The sequence below is a fragment of the Coregonus lavaretus genome (assembly GCF_964263955.1).
Source record: "Coregonus lavaretus genome assembly, chromosome: 7".
NCBI lineage: Eukaryota > Metazoa > Chordata > Actinopteri > Salmoniformes > Salmonidae > Coregonus > Coregonus lavaretus.
Window position 1 is genome coordinate 8,994,291 of NC_139994.1, and position 12,100 is coordinate 9,006,390.

General features: G+C 42.3%; 2 protein-coding genes across 2 annotated transcripts in view; both read right to left on the reverse strand.

Moving 5' to 3' along the window:
* Positions 1 to 2,789: 2,789 nt before the first annotated feature.
* LOC311131875 (cation channel sperm-associated auxiliary subunit TMEM249-like) lies at positions 2,790 to 4,603 on the reverse strand (the record flags this gene model as incomplete). The annotated part of the gene is made up of 5 exons (XM_084164997.1): positions 2,790 to 2,936; positions 3,557 to 3,642; positions 3,815 to 4,007; positions 4,250 to 4,350; positions 4,492 to 4,603. The coding sequence occupies 5 exons, from the start codon at positions 4,601 to 4,603 to the stop codon at positions 2,790 to 2,792; spliced, it is 639 nt and encodes a 212-aa protein (XP_084021123.1).
* Positions 4,604 to 8,090: 3,487 nt separating this feature from the next.
* LOC311132761 (protein lifeguard 1-like) overlaps positions 8,091 to 12,100 on the reverse strand; it is a 29,076-nt gene continuing 25,066 nt past the window's right edge. The window contains exon 7 of the mRNA XM_084166057.1: positions 8,091 to 11,362. Within this exon, the coding sequence (XP_084022183.1) occupies positions 11,213 to 11,362 (150 nt within the window). The 3' untranslated portion in view covers positions 8,091 to 11,212. The remainder of the gene's footprint in view (positions 11,363 to 12,100) is intronic.

The window sequence follows — 12,100 nt, forward strand, 5'->3', positions numbered from 1 at the left end:
CTGAGGAGTGGCTTACGTCTGGCCACTCTACCATAAAGGCCTGATTGGTGGAGTGCTGCAAAGATGGTTGTCCTTCTGGAAGGTTCTCCCATCTCCATAGAGGAACTCTGGAGCTCTGTCAGAGTGACCATCGGGTTCCCCGATTGCTCAGTTTAGCTGCGCGGCCAGCTCTAGGAAGAGTCTTGGTGGTTCCAAACTTCTTCCATTTAAGAATGATGGAGGCCACTATGTTCTTGGGGACCTTCAATGCTGCAGAATTTTTTTTGGCACCCTTCCCCAAATCTGTGCCTCAACACAATGCTGTCTCGGAGCTCTACGGACAATTTCTTTGACCTCATGGCTTGGTTTTTGCTCTGCCATGCACTGTCAACTGTGGGAACTTACATAGACAGGCGTGTGCCTTTCCAAATCATGTTCAATCAATTGAATTTACCACAGGTGGATTCCAATCAAGTTGTAGAAACATCTCAAGGATGATCAATGGAAACAGGATGCACCTGAGCTCAATTTCGAGTCTCATCGCAAAGGGTCTGAATACTTATGTAAATAAGGTATTTCTGTTTTTTATTTTTAATACATTTGCAAACATTTCTAAAAACCTTTTTTAACTTTGACATTATGGGTTATTGTGTGTAGATTGATGAGGAAAATAATTATTTAATCCATTTTAGAATAAGGCTGTAACGTAACAAAATGTGGAAAAAGGGAAGGGGTCTGAATACTTTCCGAATGCACTCTACCACAAACCCCCGAGGTGCCTTATTGCTATTATAAACTGGTTACCAACGTAATTAGAACAGTACAAATTATTTTTTTGTTGTTCTGTGGTACACGGTCTGATATACAATGGCTTTCAACCAATCAGCATTCAGCATTCAGGGCTCAAAGTCTGATATACCATGGCTTTCAACCAATCAACATTCAGGGCTCAAAGGCACCTTGGGGTTTGTGATATATAGCCAATATACCAAGGCTAAGGGCTGTGTACTTAGCACTCTGCGTTGCGTTGTGCATTAGAACAGCCCTTAGCCATAGTATATTGGCCATATACCACACCCCTCGGGCCTTATTGCTTAAATAAATCCTGTTTGCACATGTGCATAACTATAGATAAATCCGACAGGATGGTTTGAGTGATGAAAGTTGGACAGAGGATCTCGAAATCTCTGTGCAAGAAACACTTGGATGAACTTCAAAAAACTAATGTTAGTCTATTTTCTGGCAATTGTGCCATTATTATGTGCCAGATGTTAAGACTACAAACCGTTATCAATGGCCTATTTGCGAGATTGACTTTTTATTTCAATAGGCATAGGCTACTGACAAAAATCTGGGTTTATAATTGCAATTCAACTTTGCCATGGTTTGCTGAGCTAGATGCAGGTAGCCTATAGCCCCTGATATGCCAACATCTCATTTCAGGGAAAAGTCCACAATGAAACTGACATTAAATGTGGAGAATGATACATTAATAGCGTACTTGATGGCCAACATATGCAAATGTACCCTATCATTCTCCACATTTAATGTCATTTTCATTATGGACTTTTTCCCATAACAGAAGCACGCGAGGGAGTTCCATAACTTCCATTTCAAACGTCCAATCTCACAGCACTCCAGACCCCTAGAACTGAGCATGAGTAAAACCCTTAGCTTGATACGGTTATCCATAAGAAAAGTCGACATTAGAATGCAATTTAGAATGTATCTCAATCAATCAATCAAATGTATTTATAAAGCCCTTTTTTACATCAGCAGATGTCACAAAGTGCTATACAGGAATCCAGCCTAAAACCCCAAACAGCAAGCAATGCAGATAAAGTCGTTTTCCAATGCTTTGTTGCCGTTGTATCAGTTCTAACGCGTTAATATGTTTTACAGAAAAAGGATGTCTCCATAATAGCCTACCTACAACTGGTAAAAAGTTGTCACGACGTGTGCGCGTTCTGCTCTGTCTGCGTGAGTCAGCTGCCTCTGCAGCAGCACTATCTCAACCAGTGCTCTCAACCCACACACACACACACACACACACACACACACACACACACACACACACACACACACACACACACACACACACACACACACACACACACACACACACACACACACACACACACACACCCCTCCGGCCCTCCCCTTCCCCGCCACTCCCTCACTCACTCAGTAACAGACTGCACACTGCCTGATAGTCAGCAGCAGCAGGTCACAGTGAAATATACTGTATATATATTTTTTAAAGATACATGCCATTGCGGCCGCGGTGCAATTTAGAAGTACCCCAAAAAGCCGCCACCCGCGACCAATACATTTTCACCCGCGACATCGTTTTCAAAGTAGCCCATTTGGCTAGAAAATTACGAACACGGTAACCTTGATATACACACTAGCCCTGTTAATTTACGTGCACGCCTGTTTCTGTATTTTCATTGGCTCATTCTAGAAGGAAGGCGGGATCTGGCTAGTAAAACACTGTTAGTGTTTCATTCTTACATTCTCAAGAACTGTGTTGATTCTGACTGTATTATGTTGCAATGTGGAAAGATCAGTCACAGTTGAAGCATAATATTGGGGATGGCAACATGATTTGATAAACTTGGGTGTCAAAGACCAATTCAATGATTTCAAGAGATATTTGAAAACTCATGAAAAATACATGCAGAGACATTTGGAAACACAATATTTCATCTTTGAATTTGGGCTGTTTATGGAATATGGATAGGGTAAAGGCAACATAGCAGGGACACTGACAGCACCACGTGATTGATCACAGAGGAACTTCCTCATCCTCAAACAGGTGGATTGTTGCAATCATTGTTGGCAGACAGGATGATTTTGGGCCTGTGGAAGACAAGGTGGCGTTTCGAAGTGTCTTGGTAGTCAAAGTAATTGAGGTTGAGTTTCGTCGCTATCCTCCTGCCCTGGCACTCCAACAGCTGTGAAATAAAAATAAATTTTTGCTGTAATATAAGTGGATGAGTCAGGGAAGGAATGGGCAGTGTTATCGACCACGTACTACATTATGGTCAGATGTTTATTAAAATATATGATTGCTTGATGAGAAGCAGGCCAGGGCCCATATCCACAAAGCGTCTCAGAGTAGGAGGGTTGCCTCCTGAGTGGCGCAGTGGTCTAAGGCACTGCATCGCAGTGCTAACTGTGCCACTAGAGATCCTGGTTCAAATCGAGGCTCTGTCGCAGCCGGCCGCGACCGGGAGACTCATGGGCGGCGCACAATTGGCCCAGGGTAGGGGAGGGAATGGCCGGCAGGGATGTAGCTCAGTTGATAGAGCATGGCGTTGCAACGCCAGGGTTGTGGGTTCGATTCCCACGGGGAAAGGTATTCACTAACTGTAAGTCGCTCTGGATAAGAGCGTCTGCTAAATGACTAAAATGTAAAATGTTGATCTAGGATCAGTTTAGCCCTATAAATCATAATGAATAAGATTATATGGACAGATTGGGACCTGATCCTAGATCAGCACTCCTACGCTTTGTGGATACGGGCCCAGAACCCTCATCTAATGGCAATAGTCATTTTACTCAGCAATGATACCTCATATTTCTCTGAGAAGCCACTGAGCTCCCTCTCTTCAATCTTGTATCCATTTAGCATCAGCTTGTACATCAGCAGTCCCTGTCCTGAAATTAGGTCATGAACATTAGCCTGCAGTGCCTTGAGACTTAAACCAGTCTGTTTGCTGGACATCTATTCATCCATCCCTTATCTCAGCACCAATAGCCCATGACTGATATGAATGAAGGATCACAATTCCCCACCGACAGAAAAGGAGTAACAGTACTAGGACCTCACCACTCTTCTGTGCTATCATGCGTATGTAGATCTGGTGCAAGGGGCCCCTGTGACGTAGGTGTGTGTGAATGTAGTAGCGGTACTCCTTCTTCTTGTGATCGATCACCAGGCGCCGGCGGAAGGCCCCGGAAAAGACCAGCCACAGAGAGAGACACAGGCTGAACACCAGGAACCCAGTATACTTGTGATGGTCCTGAACCAGGAAGAGGTAAAGCTTAAAGGTTATGGTAAGGTCAGTCGAAGGGAGAACGACTGAAGAAAGGGCTAGGACTACAGTTAATGGTATGAGGTTTATACCTGCTCACAAAAGGAAAACTAAACATGTGAGATGTGTTTACAATTTTCCCTTTTCAATTGGTATATAAAAGAGAGAATTAGCAGGATGTCAGGAAATTTCAGGTTGTGTGTCTATTCCTCATGGGAGCACTCACACACCCCAAACTCCATGTTCATGTAGCAGGCTGTTCCAATGGTGGAGGCGATCAGTAGCAGTGAACCTTTCCAGATGTTTTCATGCAGGTATTCAAGAACAAACACTGCAACAAATCATATCACCATCAACCGGCAAACCAACTAAAGGACCATTTGAAAACAAAACAACTGAAACCAAATCATTTGAGATGGCTATAAAAGAACAGTTAACTATAAATGAGAGAAGTTAACGATAGATCTCTTACTGTCCTTCACTATAGTGAATGGATAGCAAGGGTTGTTCTTCATCTTGTCTGTGAGTGCTTGCTCAGTGGCATTGAACTGATGGTCCCACGTGCCAAAAATCCCGATAGTCATGGTGCTAACAGACAAAATAGAGAGGGTCACATGAGAGAAAAGCATAATGTCTATAATCGAAAGTTGCATTACAGCGTCATTTTAGTATAAAGAGTCAAATTAAAGTATCAAAGTGTATCATGCAATATACTCACACTCGTTGTTATGCATGTATTAGTCAAAAATACATGATGTTCTGTAACCAAATCCCTAAACCTTCTGCCTCCTACAGTGGAAGATGGAAGACAGTAAATTAACAACAATAGGTTGTCGTGGTAACTAAGTAATTCTTGTTGTCTGATAACATTCTAGAGCCCTAGGGATTCTATTCTACTGAGCTCCCCAAAAACAGAAAGGGCTCATAGCCCTTAAGAGCTGTGAGCTGACATGTCTTACAGCGTTCTCTATTCACAATTATTCTCCGTAGTTGCAGTTTTGCTAAATATGTCCTCAGGGAGTTAAATGTGGTGTGATCACCAATTTTTGTACCACGTGAATGTGCTCATTCAATAGCAAGTAATATTATTAAAAGTAATGTACATATAAATAATTTCTGAATGTGGCTGCTGTTTCATGTTGGCTTATGTGTTTTTGCTACCCCCCTGTGTAGTGAGACAACATCTTACCACTGTCAAGTGAACATAACAGACGGGCAACGGAACCAAAACCTGAAGGGAGATAACAATGTATGCATGCTGCATGTAGTTTGCTCTCATTAGCTATAAAACATAAATCTTGATGACAGATAACAGAGGATGACTCCATTTGACCTCCTTAGAGAACTACATATTTCCTTGTGGTGTCTCGGTTAAAATGTGGCAAGCAATGACTCAGCAGCATCCAATGGCTCATTAAGCACTTAATTTAAATGATCAAAAACAAGGAGAGGTGTCCACTAGATAGCACAGCCACAAAGTCAAAATTGGCTATATTGAAAAAATGAATGAACACCAAAATGTGCTTTTTGGTCTTAATTTAAGGTTAGGGTTAAATTAAGTAAAATAATGGAATTAAGAAATATGGAAATATTAGGACGAGCAATGTCGGAGTCCAAACAAAAATATAAACGCAACATGTAAAGTTTTGGTGCCATGTTTAATGAGCTGAAATAAAAAATCCCAGAAATGTTCCATACACACAAATAGCTTATTCCCCTCAAATTTTGTGCACACATTTTTTTTTTACATCCCTGTTAGTGAGCATTTCTCCTTTGCCAAGATATTCCATCCACCTGACAGGTGTGGCATATCAAGAAGCTGATTAAACAACATGGTCATTACACAGGTGCAACTTGTGCAGGGGACAATAAAAGGCCACTCTAAAATGTGCAGTTTTGTCACACAACACAATGCCACAGATGTCTCAAGTTTTGAGGGAGCGTGCAATTGGCATGCTTACTACAGGAATGTCCACCAGAGCTGTTGCCAGAGAACTTAATGTTAATTGCACTACCATAAGCCGCCTACAACGTCGTTTTAGAGAATTTGGCAGTACGTCCAACCGGCCACACAACCGCAGACCACGTGTAACCACCCCAGCTCAGGACCTCCACATCCGGCTTCTTCACCTGCGGGATCGTCTGAGACCAGCCACCTGGTCTATACACTACCAGTCCAAAGTTTAGACACACCTACTCATTCAAGGGGTTTTCTTTATTTGTACTATTTTTTTTACATTGTAGAATAATAGTGAAGACATCAAAACTATGAAATAACACATATGGAATCATGTAGTAACCAAAAAAGTGTTAAACAAATCAAAATATATTTTATATTTGAGATTCTTCAAATAGCCACCCTTTGCCTTGATGACAGCTTTGCACACTCTTGGCATTCTCTCAACCAGTTTCACCTGGAATGCTTTTCCAACAGTCTTGAAGGAGTTCCCACATATGCTGAGCACTTGTTGGCTGCTTTTCCTTCACTCTGCCGTCCGACTCATCCCAAACCATCTTAATTGGGTTGAGGTTGGGTGATTGTGGAGGCCAGGTCATCTGATGCAGCACTCCATCACTCTCCTTCTTGGTAAAATAGCCCTTACACAGCCTGGAGGTGTATTGGGTTATTGTCCTGTTGAAAAACAAATGATAGTCCCACTAAGCCCAAACCAGATGGGATGGCGTATCGCTGCAGAATGCTGTGGTAGCCATGCTGGTTAAGTGTGCCTTGAATTCTAAATAAATCACAGACAGTGTCACCAGCAAAGCACCCCCACACCATAACACCTCCTCCATGCTTTACGGTGTGAACTACACATGCGGAGATCATCTGTTCACCCACACGCGTCTCACAAAGACACAGCGGTTTTAACCAATTTGGACTCCAGACCAATTTGGACTCCAGACCAAAGGACAAATTTCCACCGGTCTAATGTCCATTGCTCGTGTTTCTTGGTCCAAGCAGATCTCTTCTTATTATTGGTGTCCTTTAGTAGTGGTTTCTTTGCAGCAATTCAACCATGAAGTTCTGATTCACACTGTCCCCTCTGAACAGTTGATGTTGAGATGTGTCTGTTACTTGAACTCTGTGAAGCATTTATTTGGGCTGTAATTTCTGAGGCTGGTAACTCTAATGAACTTATCCTCTGCATCAGGGGTAACTCCGGGTTTTCCATTCCTGTGGCGGTCCTCATGAGAGCCAGTTTCATCATAGCGCATGATGGTTTTTGTGACTGCGCTTTAAGAAACTTTCAAAGTTTCAAAGCAATTTTCCAGATTGACTGACCATGTCTTAAAGTAAAGTTGGACTGTCTTTTCTCTTTGCTTATTTGAGCTGTTCTTGCCATAATATGGACTTGGTCTTTTACCAAATAGGGCTATCTTCTGTATACCCCTGCTTCCTTGTCACAACACAACTGATTGGCTCAAACGCATTAAGAAGGAAAGAAATTCCACAAATTAACTTTTAAGAAGGTACTTATTTCCCTCATTAAAATGCAAATCAATTTATAACATTTTTGACATGCGTTATTCTGTCTCTCACTGTTCAAATAAACCTACCATTAAAATTATAGACTGATCATTTCTTTGTCAGTGGGCAAACGTACAAAATCAGCAGGGGATCAAATTATTTTTTCCCTCACTGTAGGGCAACAGAGTAACCGGGTGGTAGCCGGCTAGTGACAGCGACTAAAGTTCAGGGCAGGGTACTGGTCTGTGACATCAGAAACAACTCTGAATGCGTCCCAAATGTTACCCTATTCCCTATATAGTGCAGTACATTTCCCAGAGCCCTATGTGCCCTGGTCAAAAGTAGTGCACAATAAAGTGAATAGGTGCCATTTGGGACGCAGCCTTAGGCCCCTCAGGGGGTAGTCAGGTGGTGGGGGGAGGAGTGGCTTGTGCCAACCATTAGGATTCTTCTTCTTCATGTTTAGGTTGCCATTATTGGTCTCAGAGAAGTTTGTAATGTATAGCCTATCAATCATGACTGTATAGTATAATTATAGTCTCATGCCCCATGTCTATTAATTTGCCTGTCGTGGAAATTCAACACAGGGACACTCGAAGTCAATATTAAATGAATCACTCTTTATTGTCAGCAAGCTGGAGAGGTCACAGTCAAACTTAGATGTATAAAGTACCGGTCTGAAGGGAGCTCTAAAAGTGCGTTCCTTACATAATGCCTTATTTACGGCTACATTAAAACCTACATAAACATGATTGATTGGTTCCTACATGTGACTGGCTCTGTCTCCTATCTTAACTTATAGAACATATTCTGGGAGTTCTGCCAGATGGTCCTAAGGAGGTCGTCATGATGGCCCCCCCTCATATCTTTACCAAGCACAGGAAGTAACCAAGGATTGTTTGTTTATGACACCAAAGACATTTTCAACACAATAAAATTTCATTCACATGCCCCTTCCACAATAAACAGCTTTTAATACAAGAAGTGCTATTATAGCCTTAGCATCAATCAGTGGTTCAAACCACACACAATATTTTTTTCTGTTGTATCTCTTTTAATGAAAAGTGAAGAGCAGTGTAGAGGAATGCAACTCCAGTTCATTTTAATGCAAATTTACAGTGCAAACAGAAATACAAAGCCCAAATTACTCTATACACATCAAACCACTAAGGAGTTATATAATACACTGAGTGTACAAAACATTAGGAACACCTGCTATTTCCATGACAGTGACCAGGTGAATCCAGGTGAAAGCTATGATCCCTTATTGATGTCACCTGTTAAATCCACTTCAATCAGTGTAGATGAAGATGAAGGGAAGGAGACAGGTTAAATAAGGATTTTTAAGCCTTGAGACAATTGAGACATGGATTGTGTATGTGTGCCATTCAGAGGGTGAATGGGCAAGACAAAAGATTGAAGTGCCTTTGAACGGGGCATGGTAGTAGCTGCCAGGCGCACCGGTTTGAGTGTGTCAAGAACTGCAACGCTGCTGGGTTTTTCACGCTCAATAGTTTCCCATGTGATTCAAGAAATGGTCCACCACCCAAAGCACATGCAGCCAACTTGACACAACTGTGGGAAGCATTAGCGTCAACATGGGCCAGCATCCCTGTGGAACGCTTTCGACACCTTGTAGAATTGAGGCTGTTCCTAATGATTTGTACACTCAGTGTATACACATTTAGTTAGATTCAAACACAATAATTCAATCAAAATGGTTTAACAAAACAGGGCTGTAGGCAGCACAACAATGTAACTTCTATCGTTATGATTATTCTTTGTTCAACATGATTCAAAGAAACAGCTAGAACACTGCCCAGTGTGCAATCACAGTACATGCAACAATGGGGAAGGATCGTGCAACAGGAGTCAAATCATAACTTGATCTGAGAGATTCAAGACTTTGATGTGGTTTTCAAAATGGTATTCATATTAGTGGATGTAACTTAGTGTCTAGTTTCAAATGGACAACATATCAATGGCTTGGTCAGCATTGGTAGTAGTGGAGTGTTAAAACTAAGATTTTTTTCTCTAGTGACTAGTCCTTAATTCTGTGCATCCAGCCTCTCCTTGTTCTACCGTCAAGAGTCAAGTATTGACACTAATCCTTCATGTTTGAGCAGGAAACCTCAGACTATATGCCCCTCTTCGTCCCAAAAGGCACCATATTCCCTATATAGTGCACTACATTTGACCAGGGCCCAGAGGTCAAAAGAAGTGCACTATATTAGGGAATAGGGTGCTATTTGGGATGCAGACTGTCAATAATAATCTTCCCTCTCCTAGGAGGCCCTTTCACCATGCATCATTCAGAATGACAGGAAAGTGTTGAGTTTCCTGCTCGTTCACTTTCAACTTCACAGCAGCCCTGCCTTCTACAGCAACTTCAATAAATATATAATTAATAACTTATATCCTTCAATCTCTGTGTTCTACTACATGTCAGTAAAAAAAAAGAAAAAAAAATTCACAAGCAACTAGTGATATTCTTGTAACAGCTCTGTATAAAAGTGTTCCGAAATTCCAATACCTAAACATTTCACATTAGCAATAATGGAGAGAAAAAAACAACACTATACTATTTACTATACATGAAGGCAAAGAGACAAACGAGGAATTAGTAAGGATACGCGAAAAATAAGAGGGAAAACATTTATCCAAAAGAAGCCAATGGGACATTCCACACTTAGCTTCTACAAAAGCATCTCAATTACACATATACTCATGTGTATTAGTGTTGAACATCCATGTTAACAACACAAACGAGTGGGTAAGAGGTGCGCCATCTCGCTTTAATAGCTGGGTGCTCTGCCATTCACATCTTATTAGAGTTTTGGTCTTTGTACTGGTTAGCGATGCGTAGTGATGTCATCAGTCATACACTCCCCAGGCATGCCTAGAGAGAGCTGGTTAGGGAACTAAGCGTCATATCCAGTTCACACAGATCTATGTACAGCTACGTAACAAGCAGGCTAGGAGAGGTATCCCTCTGAAGGGTTTTTATGAATCTATTCAGCTCATCTCAGCTGTGTTTCAGGTGCCATGCAGAGTTACTTTACATTGGCAGGAAAACAAGGGAAGACCAAAGTGGGAGAATATAGCAGGAAAGGTGTTGTTTCTAGTTTCTACGTTTCCTCCTTAAAAAGCGCTGGCCTGCATCACAGCGCTGCTCTCTCTATCAGATACCATAAAACTTTCTTGCCTCTCAATCTCTCTACAGTGCTTCATCTACAAGGCAAGGAAGAGCGCCAAAATCGCAGAGGACAGGAGAGTTCTATAGTGTTTGTTCAGCTAATGTTGTTCAGAAGTGATATACTAGTTAGCTACAATCTCTCTGTAAGTAGAAGCAGATTGCCAAGGAGGACAGAGCAAGCAGAATGCGTAAAAACAAACAAGGAATGTAGAAAAAAATAAAATAATAATATCAGAATAACTTACAATAACATACTTAAATAGAATTTTAAATAAATAACTTCATAAGTGTTCTTTGCTGCGCTCTATGACAGGCCTGCTGCTATAGGTGACAGAACCCCTTTTTCTGTCACCCAATTCATCTCCTGAAGGGGGTGGGGTGAAGGCGGGGAGGTTTAACATACAAATGGGAGAGGGAACCTCAAAAAGTGGAACAAATCATACAAAAAGACAGCGAGGGGAAAAGAGCATCATTCAGTCCTCCTGGCTGCCTTCCTCTCCCTTTCCCCTAGAGGGCGCCGCTACATCACTCACGGGAACGGCCCACGAGAGCCAGGATGTAGAGGAAGATGTTGATGATGTCTGTGTAGAGGTTGAGAGCGGCGAAGATGTACTCCTCTGGACTCAGAGCCAGCTTCTTGTTGCCCAGGAGGAGCTGGGTGTCCACAGCCAAGAACTACAACCACACAGAACATGGAGTCAGGAATTATTATGGCAAGAGAGACATTCAATCAGGCAATCATGTAGGGCAGAATTGTAACGCTTTGCATACAGACCTAAGTAGGTACATCACATGGATTTTCAGGTTATGCTGGTTTTTTAATGCTTCATATTCTTATAACCACAAAAGTTACCAGTGATGTTCTGCCATACTGCATTAGCCTGAAATCATCATAGACTATGCTGAATAAAATAGAAATAATGTTCTCATCTGTAAAATGGTCTTTCTTCATCCTCTCTCCTTCACGTCTCTACCATATCCCACAACCAACCATTGGAATTCAAACTGCCCTCTCCCTCCATCCTCACTAACACGCTGTCCTCTCCCTCCATCCTCACTAACACGCTGTCCTCTCTCTCCATCCTCACTAACACGCTGTCCCCTCCCTCCATCCTCACTAACACGCTGTCCTCTCACTCCATCCTCACTAACACGCTGTCCTCTCACTCCATACTCACTAACATGCTGTCCCCTCCCTCCATCCTCACTAACACGCTGACCCCTCCCTCCATCCTCACTAACACGCTGTCCTCTCCCTCCATCCTCACTAACACGCTGTCCTCTCCCTCCATCCTCACTAACACGCTGTCCTCTCCCTCCATCCTCACTAACACGCTGTCCTCTCCCTCCATCCTCACTAACACGCTGTCCCCTCCCTCCATCCTCACTAACACGCTGTCCCCTCCCTCCATC